This window comes from Pezoporus wallicus, unplaced genomic scaffold (assembly GCF_028554395.1).
Source record: "Pezoporus wallicus isolate ANWC-B61680 ecotype Strahan unplaced genomic scaffold, APGP_CSIRO_Pwel_v1 contig_6464, whole genome shotgun sequence".
In the NCBI taxonomy this organism is placed as follows: Eukaryota; Metazoa; Chordata; class Aves; order Psittaciformes; family Psittacidae; genus Pezoporus; species Pezoporus wallicus.
The window spans coordinates 8,634,804-8,655,587 of NW_026642130.1; the positions used below are offsets into that span (position 1 = coordinate 8,634,804).

A 20,784-nucleotide genomic window follows, 5' to 3' on the forward strand; every position below is an offset into this window, starting at 1 on the left:
TTGAATGAAGAATTTTTTCCTAATATCCAACCTAAACTTCCCCTGACACAATTTGAGGTCGTTTACTCTCATCCTATTGATTGTTATTTGTGAGACCAACACCCACCTCACTACAATCTTCTTTCAGGTAGCATAGAGTACATGAGCTCTGCTTCCTGTTATTGTTTATGAAGTCTCTGCCAATGCAAGGCTACTTCATTGCTTTCTTCATAATCTCTTCTTATTTTTTCCTGCAGTGCCAGAGAGGTGTGCTTCACTTCAGCACCTGGTATAGGAAGGCTGAGCCTGGTTATGTTGACAGCTGCTCTGGTGGCTTGTCTTTACTGTAGAGTTATTCTGGAATGCCCAGAGAGCTCAGTAGCCCAGGAAGAGTGACTTTTTCAGAGGTTCCCACTAAGCTGGTGTTACTTACTGGTTTTGTTTGGTACCTGTTTGCTCATATGTAGTCTTCCAACTATTTCAGGCTATCTTCAGTGATTCTCCCTTAATAAGCTGTGGTGGAGCTGATTCATTTTGGCATTACTGGAAGAGGGGAGAATTGCTGGAAGATTTTGAAGTGCTGCCAGTACTGAAATTACTTGTTATTTTTGCAAGTGTAGATACGCACACCTCGACATGAAATTACTTCAAAACTGGGAATAAATGGTAAAGCATAGATAAAAGCCTAACTTATGGTAAAGGGCATAGTGTTGTTTTCTTGTGCTCTGTAATTACTTGTCTCATAGAGGGTATTCTGCAACATAAAATGGTAAGCTGAGTGGGATACCTGGTGTGTTGAAATAACTGTACTCGAGTTTTACAACCAACTCAGCTACATGAAGTCTTTTTCTTGGACAGGGCTTTTAGCATCCTATTCTAGTAGAAGGTGTTCCTGCCCGTGGCAGGGGGGTTGGAATTAGATGATCTTTAAGGGCCCTTCCAAACCAAATAATTCTATGATTCTTCAAATTGATTAGTTCTGCTGGAAAGCAGTCCAAGTAGTGTGCACCCACCAAAGGTGCAGCCTAGAAGTGAAAAAAAAGAGACAAAAAAAGTCACAATGAGTTTCAAGCTCATTCCTGTATCAAGGTACATTTTACATAGCAGTCAGCCTTGGTTGTGAAGTCCCTTCCAGTTTTGTTTCTGTGGGCAAGTGTAGAAGGGAATTCACAGAGCCTTTCACTTGGCTTCATAATATACAGAAAACAAGAAATGTAACCTGAACAGTCAGCTTCCCATACGCTCAGACCTCTGCTTTTGCTCCTTGACATCACTTTATGATGGAAATTTAGATCTGCTCCTACACAGTATTGGCTGTCTGACCTCTAGCTTGCCAAGATTGTTGTTTTTTGGGTTTTGGTTTTGTTGTTTTTTGTAGTTTTTGTGGGTTTTTTTGTGAGTTTTTTGTGGATTTTTGTAGGTTTTTTTTTTGTTGTTTTGGTGGGGATTTTTCTTTTTTTTTTAATAATATAGTGAAAATTCTTATAAATTGCATGTTCTGTAGTTATTTAGCTTACTGACTAATGCAGTAATTCAGAAATGCAGGTTAAATTTTTCTGGAGGCACTGATTGGTGTAGAACTGCATAATAAAACACTGTTTCATGGTGTTGGCCTTGCCAAATAGAGGATAACCAGCAAATTTCTCCTTCAAAGTTTGTACTATTATCTCATCATAGAATCATAGAACAGTTAGGGATGGAAAGGACCCCAAGATCATCTAGTTCCAACCCCCCCTGCCATGGGCAGGGACACCTCACACTAAAACATCTCGCCCAAGGCTCTCTCCAACCCAGGCTTGAGCTGCCAGGGATGGAGCATTCACAACTTCCTTGGCCAACCCATTCCAGTGCCTCATCACCCTCACAGTAAAGAACTTTGTCCTTATATCCAATCTAAACTTCCCCTGTTTAAGTTTTAACCCATCACCCCTTGCCCTACCACTACAGTCCCTAAGGAAGAGTCCCTCCCCAGCATCCTTACAGTCCCCTTCAGATACTGGAAGGCTGCTATGAGGTCTCCATGCAGCCTTCTTTTCTCCGGCTGAACAGCCCTGATTTTCTCAGCCTATCTTCATACGGGAGGTGCTCCAGTCCCCTGATCATCCTCGTGGCCCTTCTCTGGACTTGTTCCCAAAGTTCCATGTCCTTTTTATGTTGAGAACACCAGAACTGCACACAATACTCCAGGTGAGGTCTCATGAGAGCAGAGGAGAGGGGCAGGATCACCTCCTTCAACCTGCTGGTCACAGTCCTTTTGATGCAGCCCAGGATACAGTTGGCTTTCTGGGCTGCGAGTTCACACTGAAGCTGGCTCAGCTCATGTTCATTTTCTCATCGACCAGCACCCTCAAGTCCCTCTCCACAGGGCTGCTCTGAATCTCTTCTTTGCCCAACCTGCAGCTGTGCCTCGGATTGCTCTGACCCAGGTGTAGGACCTTGCACTTTGCATGGTTGAATTTCAGTAGGTTGGCATCAGCCCACCTCACAAGCGTGTCAGGGTCCCTCTGGATGGCATTCCTTCCCTCCAGCGTATCAACTGAACCACACAGCTTGGTGTCATCGGCAAACTTGCTGAGGGCGCACTCAATTCCACTGTCCATGTCACTGACAAAGATGTTGAACAAGACCAGACCCAACCCTGATCCCTGAGGGACGCCACCCCTTACTGGTCTCCAGCTGGACATTGAGCCACCAAGCACAACTCTTTGCATGTGGCCATCCAGCCAGTTCTTTATCCACCGAGTCATGCACCTATCAAACTGATGTCTCTCCAATTTAGAGACAAGGATGTCCTGCAGGACAATGTCAAATGCTTTGCCCAAGTCCAGGTAGATGATACCAACTGCTCTGCCCCTGCCCATACATTCTGTAGCCCCATCATAGAAGGTCACCAATTTGGTCAGGAAGCATTTCCCCTTAGTGAAGCCATGCTGGCTGTCACCAAGCCCCTTGTTGATTTTCATGTGCCTTAGCATGCCTTCCAGGAGAATCTGCTCCAAGATTTTGCCAGGCACAGAGGTGAGACTGAGTGGTCTGTAGTTCCCTGGGTCATCCATTTTCCTGGTTTTGAAAATGGGGGTTATATTTCCCTTTTTCCAGTCATCGGGAACTTCACCTGACTGCCATGATTTCTCAAATGTGATGGCCAGTGGCTTAGCAATGTCATTTGCCAGCTCCTTCAGGGCCTGCAGATGGATGTCATCAGGTCCCATGGACTTGTGCACATTCAGGTTCTTAAGATGGTCCTGACAGATATCCTCTCCTACAGTGGGCCCAAGGTCTTCATTCTCACAGTCCCTGCGTCTACCTTCTAAGACTTGGGTGGTGTGGTCAGAGCCTTTGCCAGTGAAGACTGAGGAAAGGAAGTCATTAAGTACCTCAGCCTTCTCTGAATCCAGGGTGTCCAGTTCTTCTGATAGCTTCCAGAGAGTGCCTACTTTGTCCCTAGTCTGTCTTTTATTTGTAATATACCTGTAGAATCCCTTCCTGTTATCTTTCACATCGTATCTTGGTAATAGTTTCTTTAATCAGAGGGTAGCAAGACTAAGAATGCAAAACAAAATGTTTCTGTTGGATATCTTAATTTAATAGGTTCAGTGTGCTCTTGTATTCTTTTAATAAAAATTTGGGGTTTAGTATTTGTCACGTTTATTGATTCAGTCTGTCCGACTATGCTTGTACTAATTTAAGTATAATACAGCTTCCTTTCAAAAACATATCAGGTGTTAAACAAGTGTCACAGCAATAGGTGTGTAGATAGCAAAGGAAATCAATAGTTCAACTTGTAGGTTAAGATCTTGTTAATTTTCCTATAAAGAAAATAATACATATGACCACTTCAGTTTCTTGACTAAATGGTAATTTATTTGTGGAGGATATCTTTACAAAAAGTAATTGCTCCAATAAACACTAATGAGTGGTGTGTTTATCTTAAAAGTTACATGAACAGTTCCTGAAGGGTAGTAGGGCCAGATTAAGGTCTAAGGGTTAATCTAAAACACAACACTTTAAGACGTGGTTTCTGGTGTCAGGAGGAGTTCTTCAGTATTTATTGAACATTCTTTCTCAGTTTCCATCACATTTCTTTTGGTATTTTGTTGTCTGCTGTCCTGGGTTGAGCAGTAGCAGTCATTTTTCTCCTTCTTAGTAGCTGGTGCAGTGTTGTGGTTTTGACTTTCAGCCTGGGAACAGCGCTGATAACACCAATGTTTTTAGTTGTTGCTAAGTAATGTTTACTGTGACCAAGGACTTTCTGAGTCTCATGCTCTGCCAGGGAGGAGGGGAAGCCAGAAGGAAGCAGAGACAGGACACCTTACCCAAACTAGATAAAGGGGTATTCCATACCACAGCACATCATGCCCAGTATATAAACTGAGGGCAGTTACCTAGAAGGGCTAGATCACTGCTCTGTTGGGCTGGGTATCAGTTGGTGGGTGGTGAGCAGCTGTATTCTCTTCCCTTGTTATTTCCCTTACCATTGTTACTATTGATGGCAGTAGCAGTGGTTTGTGTTATACCTTAGTTACTGGACTGTTCTTATCTCAACCTGTGGGAGTTACATTCCTTCGATTCTCCTCCCCATCCCTCTGGGAGCAGGGGGTGGAAAGCTGGGGGAGGGTGAGAGAGTGGGCTGCGTGTTTTTTTCTGGGTTGCCAACTGTGCTTAAACCATGACACTTGCTCATACAAATTATCCAGGGTTCAGTAATCAGATGAAAGATTGAGTGAAGAATTCAGGCTTTAAGGAGTGTATCTTTAGGGAATGTGTTTTCTTAGCACATTTGCCCATACTAGACCTACAAACCTGAAATCTCAGGTTTTAAGTTTGCAGTTGCATTTAAACATTTTCGAATGGCATCATTCAATTATAAGGCCTTTGCTATAAGAACAGAACCAATCAAATGATTTATTTAATTTCCAGAATTAGACTTCTGACTATGCATGGCAGTTTAACAGGTAATCCTCCCAGGTACTTTAGTTGCAGGGTTACTTTCTGTCTGTCACTACATGAAGGCAAGATAAAACTTTCCATGGGTTGCTCCATCTAAACAGTAGTTCCTCAGCCACAGCTGCTGCTCTTCTCACCAGTGTTTGTATGGTTTTGTCATGAAAAAAGGAGGCGGGGGCATAAAGTCTAAAACACTTGGTGCTATATGATGGTCACACTTAGGGTATTTGATGGAGACTAAGTGGACTTAACCTGACCCTGAGCTTAACCTGTCCTGAACTTTTTGGTTGGCCGTACTTGATGCTCTGTGCCTTTCATTTTCATATGCTTTGATATCATCACTGACCTTTCAGTATCTTTTCACTTACTGTTTTTCTTCCTCTCGATACTTTCGTGTGATATTATTGTATTTTCATGTGTTTAAACTTGTTATTTCTTCTTGCTGTTAATAGCAGTATGGTGATGTCACACAGCTGAAATGAGTAGTGTCTTCAGAGGCAGAGGTGAATCTTTTTTCAGTGCCCTCGGTCTCAAGATACTTGTCCTTACCCTGTAAGAAGTCCAGTTCTGAAAATTCTTGACCACAAGAGTTTATACAGGTGGTTCATTAGAGTTTGTCCTTAGATATACTGGGATTACCTCCTGCAGTAAATGACCCAGAGAAGAAGAAGATAGAGTGTGGGTAGGACTGTGGGTTTTACCACCCTTTCCTTCATAGCATATAATTACAAGTCAATTTTTCACACAGTTCCTTGCTTGTTCATGAGTAGTTTGGAGGCCTTGTGTATGAGCAGATCCTGGAACAGACTTTAAAGTAATGTCATAACAAGTGTCCATACGTACTGAGCTCAAATATTCAGTCATCTGTTGACTGGGATAATTTGGAGTTTGGATGCACAAGCATTCCCTTGTGAAATTAGGGAAGTACAATGGCATGCAGAGATTATATGCACAAATTTGAATGCAGTGTTGGAAAATCTAGCCTTCACTGTCTTTTTGAATCATCCATTAAAAAGGAGTGTATGATTTTTTTTTTTTTGAGACTTTAATGAAAGGCTAGATTTTATGAACCTCCAGTCTAAGGCATGTTCATAGAACTGATACACTTTTTTTTGTCTGCCTCAGAATTTCCAGTGCATACACAGCAGAAAAACAAACAAACCCAATTCTCTGTTATTTCCCTGAAAACCGAAGTCCTCTTTCCTAGCAAGATTAACTTGTCTACTAATCTTAGAGCAAGCACTTTATTTTAATCTGTCATTGTTTTCTGACTGTGGGTTTAGCAAAGGTCAGAAAAAGAGATTCATTAAAGTGATGGCCCATTTGTTTTTCCGAAAGCACATCAGAAGATTAATACTTTGCCAAAGAAAATAAAGAAATGCCGTATTTCTTTTAATACACTTCAACTAAATAAAGTCTTGAAATCACATGCCTTGGCCTGAATGGGGTGTTTACAGCATAAGGTACAAGTCATATAATTTCTGCTATCTGAAAGCTGCTTAAATGAGCTCTCCTTCAGCCATGCCATTTATTCCACACCTTCAGGTGAAGTAACTCTGGTCCCTTCTCTGATGTAGAGTCATTGGAGAGCTGACTGCCAGTGTGTTTATGCAAGTCTGTTTGCTTATACAAAGATCCCATTTAAGCTTCTCCACCCAAGAAATTCATGTTGATTTTGGATAATCCCTGGGTGATTTTATTCTGTAAAATAAATAAATCTTCCAAACTTGTGATGCAGCCCAGCTCTCACATAGTTTGGACTCTTACAAGTGTAGCATTTGTGTTGAGGAAACATGAAATGACACTAGGCATGGGCAATTTTATATTTATCCAGAAGGAAGATAGGATGCGTATTTCAGCTTCAGGTTACATGATGCTGAAGTTTCACCTGGTGAGTGCAGGGTCAGTCGGTGATGAGGAGAATTTGGCATGTGTCTCGCCAGACCCCACGCTGCACGCTCATTCTCCAGTGCAGCTTCTCTAGGAGTAATGCCAACTTGATTTGACTTGGCAACAAACCAGTATTTTAGAAGAAAAGTTGTGTTAAACAGCTAAAACAATTCTCTGGGGTCAGCACTGGCTGTCAGGTCTTGCTTTCATTCTGAGAGAGATTTTATGTGGATGTAACATAGGCCAGTAGATGTGGGAATCTGAGCATTCTTGCTCTGAGTGGTGCTGAGCAAGACTGTGCTGAGGATGGTTGGGCCAAGTGCAGTAGAATGGGTCTCTGTGATCATCATCAATCATAACTAACCCATCCAATTAAAAATTGCTTCTGCAAGTTCAACTCTCCCCTGCTCCATTAAGGAAGCACCAGTGACAGGTTTGAATTGAGTGTGCTCAAGTCCTAAACTAAAGTCTGGCCAAATGCAAGGGGGAAGTAGGTCTTATTTTCACTCTACTCTTAATCCTCACCTTTATCCTTGGGGTTCTTGCTTTGGCAACAAAACTGATTGTGAACAGGCTAAAACCAATAATAGCTATGAATGTGTTGCCCTGAATCTCTGTGCTGCTATTTATTAGGTAACTAAACATCAGATTAGATATCTAGCATATTAACAACTAATGAACTGTATTTATCTAACACAGCTACCCACATTAACTTGGAAAATGTTGAGACTGGTCTAGACTGTTTTTGCTGTATTTTTTAATTGCATTACAGCTAAGTTCAGCACCTCATATAGCAGAAATTGATTTCATGTGGTGAAAAGCAGTTGTTAGTCTCCTGAGACTGAACAATACAAATACAGGTTTGTTTTGTTTCCCCCTTGGTTTCTGGGGTTTTGCAAACCATGAGTTCTGAAGAAGATTTATAGACCTGTTTTCTCTCCTTCCTTTTGCTTTAACGTGGAAATAAGCTGAAATTATTGTAAAATCACTTATTCTCAAGAATTGAAGCTGTGAATGGAATGACAAACGTTAAAAGAAGTGCTGATAAATCACTGGAGATGGCAGTGCTTGAGTAAAACAATACGGAAATGGTAGTAAATATTTACAAGGGAAAACTGACCTGCTCAACCCAACACACAGTAATGTAAATATGCTCAATGTAACATCCTCTTTCACTTGTTGCTGCATCCTGCAGGCCATTGTATTTCTAGTATTCTGTGTTTTATGTGAGTTATATTTACCCTTAATTAGACTTGCAATGTAGACAGCCCTCTCCTACATGAGGTTGAGCTCCTGTGTAAATGAAAAGGAAAGACAGCTTATGCTAAAAATAGAAATTAAGTTTAAAAAACTTGTTTTGGCCTTAGGCTTTTATTTAGAGCTTCAGAAAACAGAAAAAGCTCTTTGTTTTCTGTTACTTGTAGAAAGCATAATAAGCAAAATATTATTTCTAATCTAATTTTACATTCCTTGAGTGTGTTTTAGTAAACCCCTTTTTCATTTAGAGTAAACTACTCTAAATTGTGCTCAGGTATGACCATTAGTAGCTTTCATAGAAATACTAGTTTAATTGAAGGACTTCTTTGTTATGACCTTTAATAATCTAAGCTTAATAAAAAAAGCTATCATGACACATTCTAGAGCAATTATTTTGCTTCAAAAGGTTATATTTCATGCAAATGATCAACAAAGCAATATAGTGCCAGCCTACTTAGGCTACCACTTAATATTGTCACTGCCAAAACCCCAATAATTTCACAGCAGCAGCATTATTAATTTTTAGTTTTTGAGGTTATTGGCCAATTGCCATCAAACTTCTTACATGTGGATTAAAAGACCAATCAGCCTTCCTAATTCGATAAGCTGTGTTCATAGTCATAGGCAGTTAACTCCATGTTTTTCTCCAAGCGGTGTGAAACCAATTGCATCTGAAATGGATCTGTGGTGCTATGTAACTTTCTTTTACAGTAGTTTTTCAATGCATCTCCATCCTTTTAATGTATGTGCCTTTTCAGTATGTCTGCCTTATGGATAATTTCTTCCACATCTGTTTTTCACATAGGGAACTGATGCAGAGGACATAAAAGAAGCCAAGTGGGAAGTTAAACACCTAATACTAGGTGGGCTGGTTAGGGCACCACTTCTGTTAGCTGTTCCTCATATTGCATGATTATCTAGAACCGTGAAACTCTAAGTTGGTCTTTTGTGGCTGGACTGACAATAAAAACCTGCCTAAATAAGAGTAGTTTATGTAATTGCTGGTGTTCTATGTTGACACTTATAAATTTCATATTATTCCTTGCTCCATTGGACTTTTTTGTGCATTTTTATTTTAAAACAGGAGATTTTGAATATCTGAAGGTTCTTGGTGCATGATAACATATGTGACAGTTTGTCTTGAGTGAAGGGACTTTTATTCCTAGGCAGTTTTGCTGTTGTAGGTTCTGATCTCACAATAATTTAGTCTGGATTGATTTAAGCTGATTCAATGCCTTGAGTTTGGTCTTGTTCTGAATGAAGGGGATCCAATGCTAGATGAAGTGCAGTGAAGCTTTACGTGTATCCGTATCCTTCCCTGGCTCCCTAGCTGCACATCTTCACAAGTCTTCACATCCTGTATGTGTGATTCATCAGTCTGTGTTTACCCGTGGTAATTAAAATGAAATTTTTAAGATCAGTGGGTTGGTTTATGTGTTTAATTGTTTGTTATTTCAGAATTCTCAAAAAAAAAGTGGGAAGAAAAAAAGTTGAAATTTTTGAATTTCTGTCGTTAAAACAAAACACTTTTTTTCTTCTATGTTTCAGACACAGATATTAAGGAGCTAGAGGATGTTTTTGGACTTAATGGACAAGTAGAGCATAAGCTGAACTTCCTCAAAAAGAATGTATCAAAAGATATAAAGCTGATACTGATTGCTCATTCTATTGGTTGCTACATTACACTGGAGATGATGAAGCGAGCATCAGAACTTCAGGTACATTTATCTTATAGAATGGAGTTACATTATTAGCAAAGCAGTGCATGTGCTTAGCCTGTGGGTAATGCTGTGTCTTCCCTGTGGAAGCTATTCTGCTATACACAAAATTTCAGTTAAAATCAAATAAAATCATTAATTACTAATCCAAATAACATATAATAATGTAGCTGGATGTAAAATAAAGTCTTGACTCTGAATTTGGACCTTTAAGTCACGGAATTATAGAATGGTTTCAGTTGGAAGAGACCTTAATGATCATCTAGTTCCAACCCCCTGCCACAGGCAGGGACAACTTCTGCTAGACGAGGTTGCTCAAAGCCCTGTCCAACTTGGCCTTGAATACTACCAGAGATGGGACAGCCACAGCTTCTCTGGGCACCCTGTGCCAGTGCCTCACCACCCTCAAAGTAAAGAATTTTTTCCAAATATCTAACCTAAGTCTACTCTCTTCTACTTTTTTTCTTTTGAAATGCTGGTTTATTATAAATAATAATGGTGATATGTGGTGTATTTAGGAAATTCTTGTTGAATTCTCATCATTACATGTTTTATAAATATGAGGGTTCTTAATGACTTCTTTGCCTCGGTCTTCACTGGCAAATGCTCTGATCAAACCACCTAAGTCTTGGAAGGCAGACGCAGGGAATGTGAGAAAGAAGACCTTAGGCCCACTGTAGGAGAAGATCTGGTTGAAGACCATCTCAAGAACCTGAATGTGCATAAGTCCATGGGACCTGATGAAATCCATCTGCAGGCCCTGAAGGAGCTGGCAAATGACATTGCTAAGCCACTGGCCATCATATTTCAAAAATCATGGCAGTCAGGTGAAGTTCCCGACAACTGGAAAAAGGGTATTATAACCCCCATTTTCAAAAAGGGGAAAAAGGATGATCCAGGGAACTACAGACCACCTGCAGGTCTCTGTAGGTGGTGTGTAAATGGGTGACCTACAGGACCTACAGTCTCACCTCTGTGCCCTGCAAAATCTTGGAGCAGATTCTCCTGGAAGGCATGCTAAGGCACATGAAAATCAACAAGGGGCTTGGTGACAGCCAGCATGGCTTCACTAAGGGGAAATGCTTCCTGACCAAATTGGTGGCCTTCTATGATGGGTCTACAGAATGTATGGGCAGGGGCAGAGCAGTTGATATCATCTACCTGGACTTGGGCAAAGCATTTGACACTGTCCTGCAGGACATCCTTGTCTCTAAATTGGAGAGACATCAGTTTGATAGGTGCACGACTCGGTGGATAAAGAACTGGCTGGATGGCCACATGCAAAGAGTTGTGCTTGGTGGCTCAATGTCCAGCTGGAGACCAGTAAGGGATGGCGTCCCTCAGGGATCAGGGTTGGGTCTGGTCTTGTTCAACATCTTTGTCAGTGACATGGACAGTGGGATTGAGTGCGCCCTCAGCATGTTTTCTGAGGACACCAAGCTGTGTGGTTCGGTTGATACCCTGGAGGGAAGGAATGCCATCCAGAGTGACCTTGACATGCTTGTGATGTGAGCTGATGCCAGCCTTAAGAAGTTTAACCATGCCAAGTGCAAGGTCCTACACCTGGGTTGAAGCAATCCGAGGCACAGCTACAGCTTGGGCAGAGAAGAGATTTAGAGCAGCCCTGTGGAGAGGGACCTGGGGGTGTTTCTTGATGAGAAGCTTAACATGAGCTAGCTTCAGTGTTCACTGGCTGCCCAGAAAGCCAACTGTATCCTGGGCTGCATGAAAAGGAGCGTGACCAGCAGGTCGAAGGAGGTGATCCTGCCTCTCTACTCTGCTCTCGTGAGACCTCACCTGGAGTATTGTGTGCAGTTCTGGTGTTCTCAACATAAAAAGGACATGGAACTTTGGGAACAAGTCCAGAGAAGGGCCACGAGGATGATCAGGGGACTGGAGCACCTCCTGTATGAAGACAGACTGAGAAAGTCAGGGCTGTTCAGCCGAAGAGAAGGCTGCGTGGTGACCTCATAGCAGCCTTCCGGTAGCTGAAGGGGGGCAATAAGGATGCTGGGGAGGGACTCTTCCTTAGGGACTGTAGTGGTAGGGCAAGGGGTGATGGGTTAAAACTTAAACAGGGGAAGTTTAGATTGGATATAAGGACAAAGTTCTTTACTGTGAGGGTGATGAGGCACTGGAATGGGTTGGCCAAGGAAGTTGTGAATGCTCCATCCCTGGCAGTTCAAGGCCAGGTTGGAGAGAGCTTTGGGTGATATGGTTTAGTGTGAGGTGTCCCTGCCCATGGCAGGGGCGTTGGAACTAGATGATCTTGGGGTCCTTCCCATCCCTAACTATTCTATGATTCTGTGGTTCTATAAACAGATCACTAAACGCTTGGGAATTACATTATGTAACTACACTAAAAATTAAGACTGGTTATGATTTTAATACTAGCGTCTTATCTCAAGGGAAGCAGATTGCTGGCTATACATGGGGAAATATATGGAGAGAATAGTAATACAAATTCTGATGAGTACTGGTATGAAGTACATTGTTTTTAAAATTTTATACATGTTCATATATCATTGCTTCTACAACTCGGTCTTAGTTTGTGTAACCTGGTAAGTATGAGAGGTGTTACTGCATGTTCTTGTGTATCTGAACATTTTTCTTTGTCGCTCTGAAGCAGTAAGAAGGCTGATGTAGGACACTGTTCTTGCACCTCTATAAATGGCCAACTGTTAGTGCTCAGTAAAAAGTCACTCTGCTAGCAGATGGTGAATGAAGAATACTGAATTTTTATTCTTAAACTTTCACTCTTGCTAAATCATTGACTCTTCCTTTACATTATAATATCTTCAGTGGAAGGAAGTGCACTGTTATCGTAAGGTCTCTGTTTAATATAGGCATGAGTAGTTCCTTCCACTTCTTCATAACCGTTTCTGTTGCATGTCTAAGTTTTTTTTTTTCCTTTAAAGGAAACAGCAACTAAAAATGTGAAACTTGAGGTTAACTGATTTCATTTTCACAGGCATATTTGACTTAATGATTATAAGCAAGGGCATTTTTTTGAGAGAACTTTTATTGCTATTTTATCTTTTCAAGAGGGAGTGCTTTAGAAAGTGTACACAGTAATTTGTCCAAAAATACCAAGTTTTCTTTGGTCAGCATCTGTACAGTCTTTATTGCACAAACGGTTTTATCTGGTTTCAATTCAGCTATAAATTGTTGAGTGATTTTTTTTTTTTACACCTGGCTCACTGGATGCTGGCAGCTTGCTATTTATCAGTGTTTTGAAAAGTAGGTATCTTTGAGACAGTCTCAGACTGCATGATGCACTGTGTGCATGAAGTTAACTTATAACAAGCTAACATTTAAGATGCATTTAACAATAGAAAATATTTGTGTAAGCCAAAGTGTTGTGCAACCTTTGTCCCTTTGCCAAAAATAAGTTAACTGTTAGGTTTTATAACATATGAAGTGTGATAATAAGAAACTTGTGTTTCCATCTCTCCCTTTATTTTTACTGGAATATTTGATTCCCACAAGATTTTGAGCACATGTGTGTATTTTAGTAGCTAGATCGTTTGACTTTATTTTTGTATAGTTCTTACATGATACTCTTCTATGACATGAGTTTTGGTTTTGGTCTTAAATTCTCTGCTTTAAGTGCCTTTGATTGCTTACACTTTATTATTCTAAGCCAGAGGTTAATGTGTTGTATTTATTGTACAAATAATTCAGTAAACGTTTATATTTGGAGTGTATGTTTGATTTTTGTTACCTAATTTAAACCCTTTTCACAATCTATACAAATAGAGACTAGATTGTCTCTTTCTTATACGATGATGACAGAACCTGATGCACTTGAGCTAGCATGCATAAAAAGGAGAAAGTGATATCTCTTTCTCTCTCCTTCTTGGTTGCTCTTCAGCTTTTGAATGCTGCTAATTTCTTGGGGCCCTTGTGCTCTGCAGGTGAAAGGGTACTGTGGGTTTTTCTTTTTAAATTCCTGTGAAATAATTCTTTCTTATTTAATGAACATAAAAACGAATTGGGAATTCCCAGTTTACCCACGAATAAATTCAGTTTTGGACCCGGTCTATTTTCCTACTGGTTATCAGGGAGGCTTCTGTTAATGGTTTCTTCAGGAGACCCCTTAACACAAGCTTAGGTTGATGTCTTTAGCTAAGTCTGATTCGTAGAGAAGGGCCACACAGGTTACATTCTTATTTGTAACTAACTGGGGCTGCTGCATGTATTTGAGTACTGGGCCAGCTATGCAGTGACGTTTTTTAACTAGTTTTTAAGAGACTTTTTGGCATCTAGCAACTCCCAGGCAACACTCTGGCATAGTTCTGGGCTTGGCAGTGGCCCAGGACCATTCCCAGTAGTTAGCAAACGTCCTGTTTTGGGGCAGAGGGGAAATTCAGCCATGTGGACGCAGACCATCCTATGCCATCCTATTCAATGACAGGACCAGGCAATAGTTCCTCGCTAGTCTGTTTGCTGGTATACATCTGACTATGAATGATTCTCAGCTATCGTGGTGGAGCATCGAATCTTAGCAAGATTCATCTCTTCATGGGAAGTAGAGCACCCAGAGTTTGCCAGACTGCTAAAAAATTTTGACACTGGGAAGGAAAAACGTTAATCAGCCTTATTCTGTGGAGATGGAAAAAGGCAATAATGTACAGCTTGCTTGATGCTTGGTCTTAACCTCATAATTTTCTTTGCTTTTCATTCATGCAGCAGAACTGAAAAATGAAGCTGAGTGACAAAATTATTTTCTCAGTTGTTGGAGACTGAGCCTAATTCATAAATATGCTATATCCTTCAAGCATTCTCTTAAAAAATGCAAATCCTTACTTGGAGGATCTCCTTGTGCTTTGTTGGCTACACTACTGAATACTTCCTAAAACACTCTGTTTTATCATTAATTTAATTGAAAGATTGACACAATTCATTGCTATGAATTATTTTCAGTGAAATTCAATCAGTTACAGTATTGCTCTTTCATTTGCAGTGATGCTTTTGAAATGCCAGCCCCTTTGTGATAATAAATTAACATTTATTACTGAGTGAAACGATCATATAATGTATGCATTGCTCTTCCTATAAACATTGTTGAGGAGAAAGAGTTTAAAACCTCTGATTATGTACCAGTTTCTGTATTATATAATTCAAAACCACTCATTGCTACTGCATCACAGTGGTGCAAAAGAATATTGGGCATTGCTAGAACTTGGTTGATGTCATAAATGATAGGTAACAAAGCAAAAATTGGAATAGTTACATGTGAAAATGTTCACACCTAGGAAACCCTGTCACATCATTTCTGTGCACACATTTATGTACATCTGCCTTCTCTTTCCTTCACCTTGTCCTCTTTCAAACAAATCTTTTGGTCTCTAATTTCTTTTGAGGATTCTGATGAGCATAGCAAATGACATAGTTCACATTTAATGATTGCACAAGTTTATACAGTAACATAACCATATTTTCATGTTTTTTTTCTTTTGCTTGCACACAAATTGCATTCAGGTCTTTCACTTGAGGAACTACGACTTGTTCAGGGTCTGGAAATGTATGTAGCTTAGAAGGTTTCTGCAATGTGTCTTATTCTTGGTAAATCAGTACTGACTTTTACCCAGGAGGTGACTGTCCCCTAACTGAGCTTTCTTGAGTTAAGCAAGCATTTTTTCATTGCTGACTATTCGAAATTATTTTGTGATGTGTAAAGTGTTGGTGGTATTCATTCCCTTTTATGAATAAATTAAACACACCTAACAGGATGTACCAGGCATTTTTTGTTAACCTTTTGAATTGCTGAAATTGGCTGTACATCCCTGCTGTTGGTTTTCTGCCTGTTTAGCCAGTTTCTAATCCATAGAAAAATGTTTCCCTCATCTCTTATTAGTATTATTAGGGGTCACAGGGATTGAATGACATCAATGGGAAGCATTTTGCTGGAGCTTTTTGAATTTAATTATTTTAGATGATGCTCCTATATGTACATTGTAGCTTTATTTTTTTTTTTTTTAATTTTTCAAAATATTTAGTTAAAAAAGTGAAGGAGCTTTCAGCTATAAAGCATTATTGTTATTTCTGAAGTTCGAGTTTGTCATTCCAAAGTTTCTATTGTTGCATTGTTAGTAATATGGGGTCTTTTGTTACCTTCAGTGCTCCCCTAAATCACACGTCTCTGTGACATACGTAGTCATCAGAACCAAAAGGCCATGTTCCATCTGTTGTGAACAGCTTGCTTGGAAACATTGATGGCCTACAGGTGCACAACAGGATGACAGATGTCACAACTCTGTTAGCCTGTTAGCTTTTTTTTTTTTATTTTTCCTTTGTCTGCTTTGTCATGCTTACCTGCAGCCCTTTGCAAATCATCTTAGTGAGAGAAGACATCTCTGCACATAGCTCTTCTGACAATGACATTGATTGGGATATAAAATTTCAGAAAGAATCTTCTCTGCCATCTCTTGGCTGCGGAATTTCTGGTTTTTGGTGTGTGTGAGAAATTAACTATATATATAGAAGTTGTTTGTTTTAAAATAACCTTTACTAAAACAGTGAAAAATGGCAATCGATAGTTTTCATTGCAGTGTACTTGTGTATGCAACATAATATGCAATAAGTAATTACTCATGAAAAAAATAAATCTCTCAACAATGTCTATCCATAAATACCTTTTTTGCAGTAAGGTGGAATATGAAGTTTAAAACAAATTAGCTATTCCTGAATAAGTCATGTAAAACATTCTGATAATAAACCAAATGTCTTTTTCTGATACAACTTAATGTTTATTAAAAATAACACTTTTGAATGTATTCTAGATTCATTCTGGACATGAGTATTCATTCACCCATGAAGTTATTCGAGTATATTTCCATGTTTAGATATTCTTTCCTCGGGCTTTAATTTACCAAGTCTGTTGGGAAACAACAGTCTGTAAGTTATCAAAGCTTTTCCAAAGTTTACTGGCAGAGATAATCCTCTTTTTGAAATACAGTTTCCCAAAGACACAAGCTTCAAGTAGGTGGGTTTTATTTTGCTAGTGTTGACAAATACATAATTGGCCATCATAGCAAAAAGATCCCACCTGCTAAACAAGTTGTATTTCACATCTTTTTGTGCAATAAGAATAGTTACTTATGGGGAGGGAGGAAAAAGCATGTAAGCTGGTTTTTAATGGTTTGAAATCTCACTTGGACAAATACTAGATTCTGTCACTGCTGCCTTTCTGCCTTGAATCAAGTTGATTCTTTTGGCTCTGGTTAACACCTTGTTCCTTTCTGTTGAAGTATTTGGGAGCTCCCAATAACTTTATTGAAAGTAGAATGAGGCCATAAGAGAAAGAAGCATGTCAGAATGCCTCTGCTAAGTGATTTCTTGTGATACAGAATTCAGTGTGGTGACCCATGCGTGTTAATAATTCAGTTTCAGTTGCATTGAAAGCTTGATTATGAATTTGGGAAGCACTTTCATAATGTTAGGAAAGAGAATAGTCACAATGTTTTTAAATATGGCTATTTCTACAAGAAAACAAAATTCTTTAGTCTAGAATTACTGGAAATCCACAGGGACTATGAGACTGTGAGATTAAAAGAGGGAGATTTTTTTCAACAGTGTAGGAACTACTAAGCATGTCTGACCTTTGAGATAATAACGGGGTCTTTTCAGCAGTATGAATGGATGAGGGAAAGACTGCATGAAGGCAATAACATTTGTTCAGTTTCTATTTTGCTGAGATTAGAGCCTGAGTATGTAATCCAAGACTGTACTGCATCATTACAGAAAACATCTGAAAAGACACTAATTTAGCAGGTTCTGACTTCCTTACTGCATTTTTGAAGTAGAAGAAAAATGAAAATATAAACACATGAGATAAACAGGAATATAAACATTTATTCCATTTTTGAAAGTTTTATTTAACATAATAGCATCTAATTCAAATGTTGCTTACCTAAATTAGATGACAGATGTTTAAACAGTAGTTTAAACAAAGTCAGTTTACAGAGCCATTGTGTAGGTTAACTTCTGATGATTATGAAGATTAAAAAAGTTTAGTGAACAAATTTATTTTTTACCACCTTGAATGCTCTCTTGAGAAAGTAAGCTTATGTCAGATCTTTTGAAAAGTACAGTGAGGCTGCGTAAAATAGCAGAATAGCCAGAACAGTTCTGAAGAGAGATGATGTCTTCTCTCATATAGAGGATTATACTCTGTATACCTGTGTCTAAAGCACAGCATAAACAACAGCACAGTGGAAGAATGAATAAATGTCCTTGGGTTGTGCAGCCTTGTTTTGATTTGTCCTTGCTAAGACCTGTTTGCTCTTGGTGCCTTAATGGATTGCAGTGGTGAGTGGAATATGAATATGTGGTTATGTCTAGCCGTAGGGATCATGATCTGGAGAAACAGAATGGAGAAACACTATGTTTATATTAACTTCATGTTGCTTTCAGGCTTAAATGATAAAGTGCAAAAAATCTCCATAAAACTTAAAATGAGTAAAAGACAATAACACAGACCAAATAACAACATCTGCAAAATTATCATGCAAGAAAAAAATAGATGGCTATACGTAGCAGACCTCAGAAGGGATTTGGTGCACATTTTAAAGAAACACGTATCTTGTGAAGAGAGCTGTGAATTTCTAGGCCATGATACAGAACTAAACTGGGTCTAATGTATTTTTCATCTTCAGTGCATCCATCCAGATAGATGAGCTACATACTAAAAAAAACAAAGCAAACATCAGTGGGCTGATACACACGCACATTCATCCCCCTGTAAGTGTTGCAGAAGCAAAAAAAAGACTCTTAACATGGTTTTGCACGGATTTAATAATGAGTTTTAAATTCAGCTGCCTTCAGTGAGACGTGTGTTAATTTAACTTCATGGATGTTTTAAGTTGGTCACTGAATTGGACTATTGCTATAATATGTATTTGTGGGAGTTCTTCCTATCAAATTCTAATAGATAGCAAGTCCTTGTGAGTATATACAAGGAAGCACAGGGGGTCTAAGCCAGCAGTTACACCAAAATTTGGTTTAGTTGACAGTATATACATTGTAGTCTGCATAATCCACCTTGCAACAGATGACAAAGTTCTGATGAGTGTGTTCTCTCAGTGACACCTCAGGCAATATCAGTAAATCTAGTGGAATAGGCAGTAAAGCAGGAAATATGAACTTGGTGCACATGAAACATTATGCAGCTCTCTTACATGGAAAAAGCAAGAAGGCAGATGATTTATTAAACCTGACCAACCAAAATAAGTAAGACACTGTATCTTTGAAGCATCAAGGGTGTTTCTGCAAAGAGTTGTGGAGAGATTTTTTAGTATTTCTTTAAGGAAAAAAAGAAAACAACATTCATATGAAAACCTAAGACAGACCCTTTTCTTGTTGGGGTGGGAGGCTGCAAAGGGAAGAGCAATAGTGGGTGAGTTAATGGCAAAAAAGATTTGTTAGAGAAATACTGACTTTTGACTGAGACTGACTTTTGACTGAGACTGACTTTTGACTGAGACTGACTGAGACTGACTTTTGACTGAGACTGTCGTGGTTTAAACCCAGTCAGGTAATTCGTTCGCTCACTTCCCCCCCCCTTTCTTGCCCTCCCCCTGCTCCCGGAGGGACGGAGAGGAGAATCAAAAGAATGCAACTCCCACGGGTTGAGATAAGAACAGTTTAGTAACTAAGGTATAACACAAATCACTACTGCTACCACCAATGATAATAATGATAAAGGAAATAACAAGGGAAGAGAATACAACACCTCAGCACCAGCTGACCGATAACTCTCCCCCCAAGCCCGACCAAGCTCCGACCGATACCTCCTCCAACCCTGCAGACTCCCAGCCCTTCCGGCTAACTCCCAGTTACATCCTGGGCATGACGTGCTGTGGTATGGAATACCTCTTTGGTCAGTTTGGGTCAGGTGTCCTGTCTCTGCTTCCTCCTGGCTTCCCCTCCCCCCTGGCAGAGCATGAGGCTCACAAAGTCCTTGGCCAAACCAAAACATCGCTATCATCTCTGTTCCTGAGCCGAAAGTCAAAACACTGCCCTGCACCAGCTACCAAGGAGGAGAAACATGACTGCTGCTGCTGAACCCAGGACATTATCCACCCCTTATTCCATACCATTCACGTCATGCTCAGATCCCACATTTTCAATATACCATCACTCTTATCTCGGTGCACTCTTATCTTAGTGCATGGACCAGTCCCTATAAAGCTGCTGCATCCATCTGGTCCATGTCAGGCTCCATCTCTTGTAACAGTCTTCCAGAGCAGGAGAGACTGTGTGCAGTGTTCACACTCGTGAATAACCTGGGCAATAGTGTCCATTGTTAAGTCCACCCCTCGATCATGAGTCCATCTCTGTGTTGCATCTCTGCTCTGATGGCCTGAAGTGCCATGGGCCCACCAGGCTTAAAATAATTCACTGTCCCCTTAAGCAGTTTCTGCAGCTTGTTGCTGGGGACTCCATACAGCTGCCTTCCATCTCCGACGCTTCCAAAGCACTGGAGGGGCCCAGTGGACTAGATACTTGCCCATACTGTCCCACACACCCTGCCACTCATGACTCTCCAGCCTTGGGGAAAACCTCTTGGTCCCCCTATATTGTCGTCTAACCCCAGACAAGACCCAAACCTGACTCTGCTTAACTTTTGAGATCAGACAAAATGGTTGTGGGTAGAACACACTCTGTATGTGTGCCAACATGCTGATCCCCATCACAATCAGCAGGCAGGTCCCAAGGATACCCAAAGGCCATTCAGAGCCTTCAGAACTCTCAAACGATGCTGCTGTACTTGTCACTGGGGCTGGTGTAGCCTCTGTGCTTGCCGGCTCTCCCACCACCAGCTTCTCTTTTCCTGAGTCCAGCTCTTCCTCCTCTGCCTTGCTGGGAAATGCTGCGTGGTCTCCTGCATCCTCCTGGGGCTCGGCGGGCGGCTTCCGGGGAATGCTCTCGGCCGTCGCGGGGCTGGGCTCCTCCGCGGGGCTCGGCTCCTCCGCGGGGTTCAGCTCTT

At 40.4% G+C, this 20,784-nt stretch overlaps 1 protein-coding gene across 2 annotated transcripts in view; it reads left to right on the forward strand.

Annotated features, from left to right (window-relative positions):
* The window catches only part of LDAH (lipid droplet associated hydrolase), a 130,184-nt gene that overhangs the window by 44,209 nt on the left and 65,191 nt on the right, over nucleotides 1-20,784 (forward strand). For both annotated transcript variants that reach the window (XM_057427643.1, XM_057427642.1), the window contains one exon: nucleotides 9,622-9,791. In XM_057427643.1, the coding sequence (XP_057283626.1) occupies nucleotides 9,622-9,791 (170 nt within the window). The remainder of the gene's footprint in view (nucleotides 1-9,621; nucleotides 9,792-20,784) is intronic.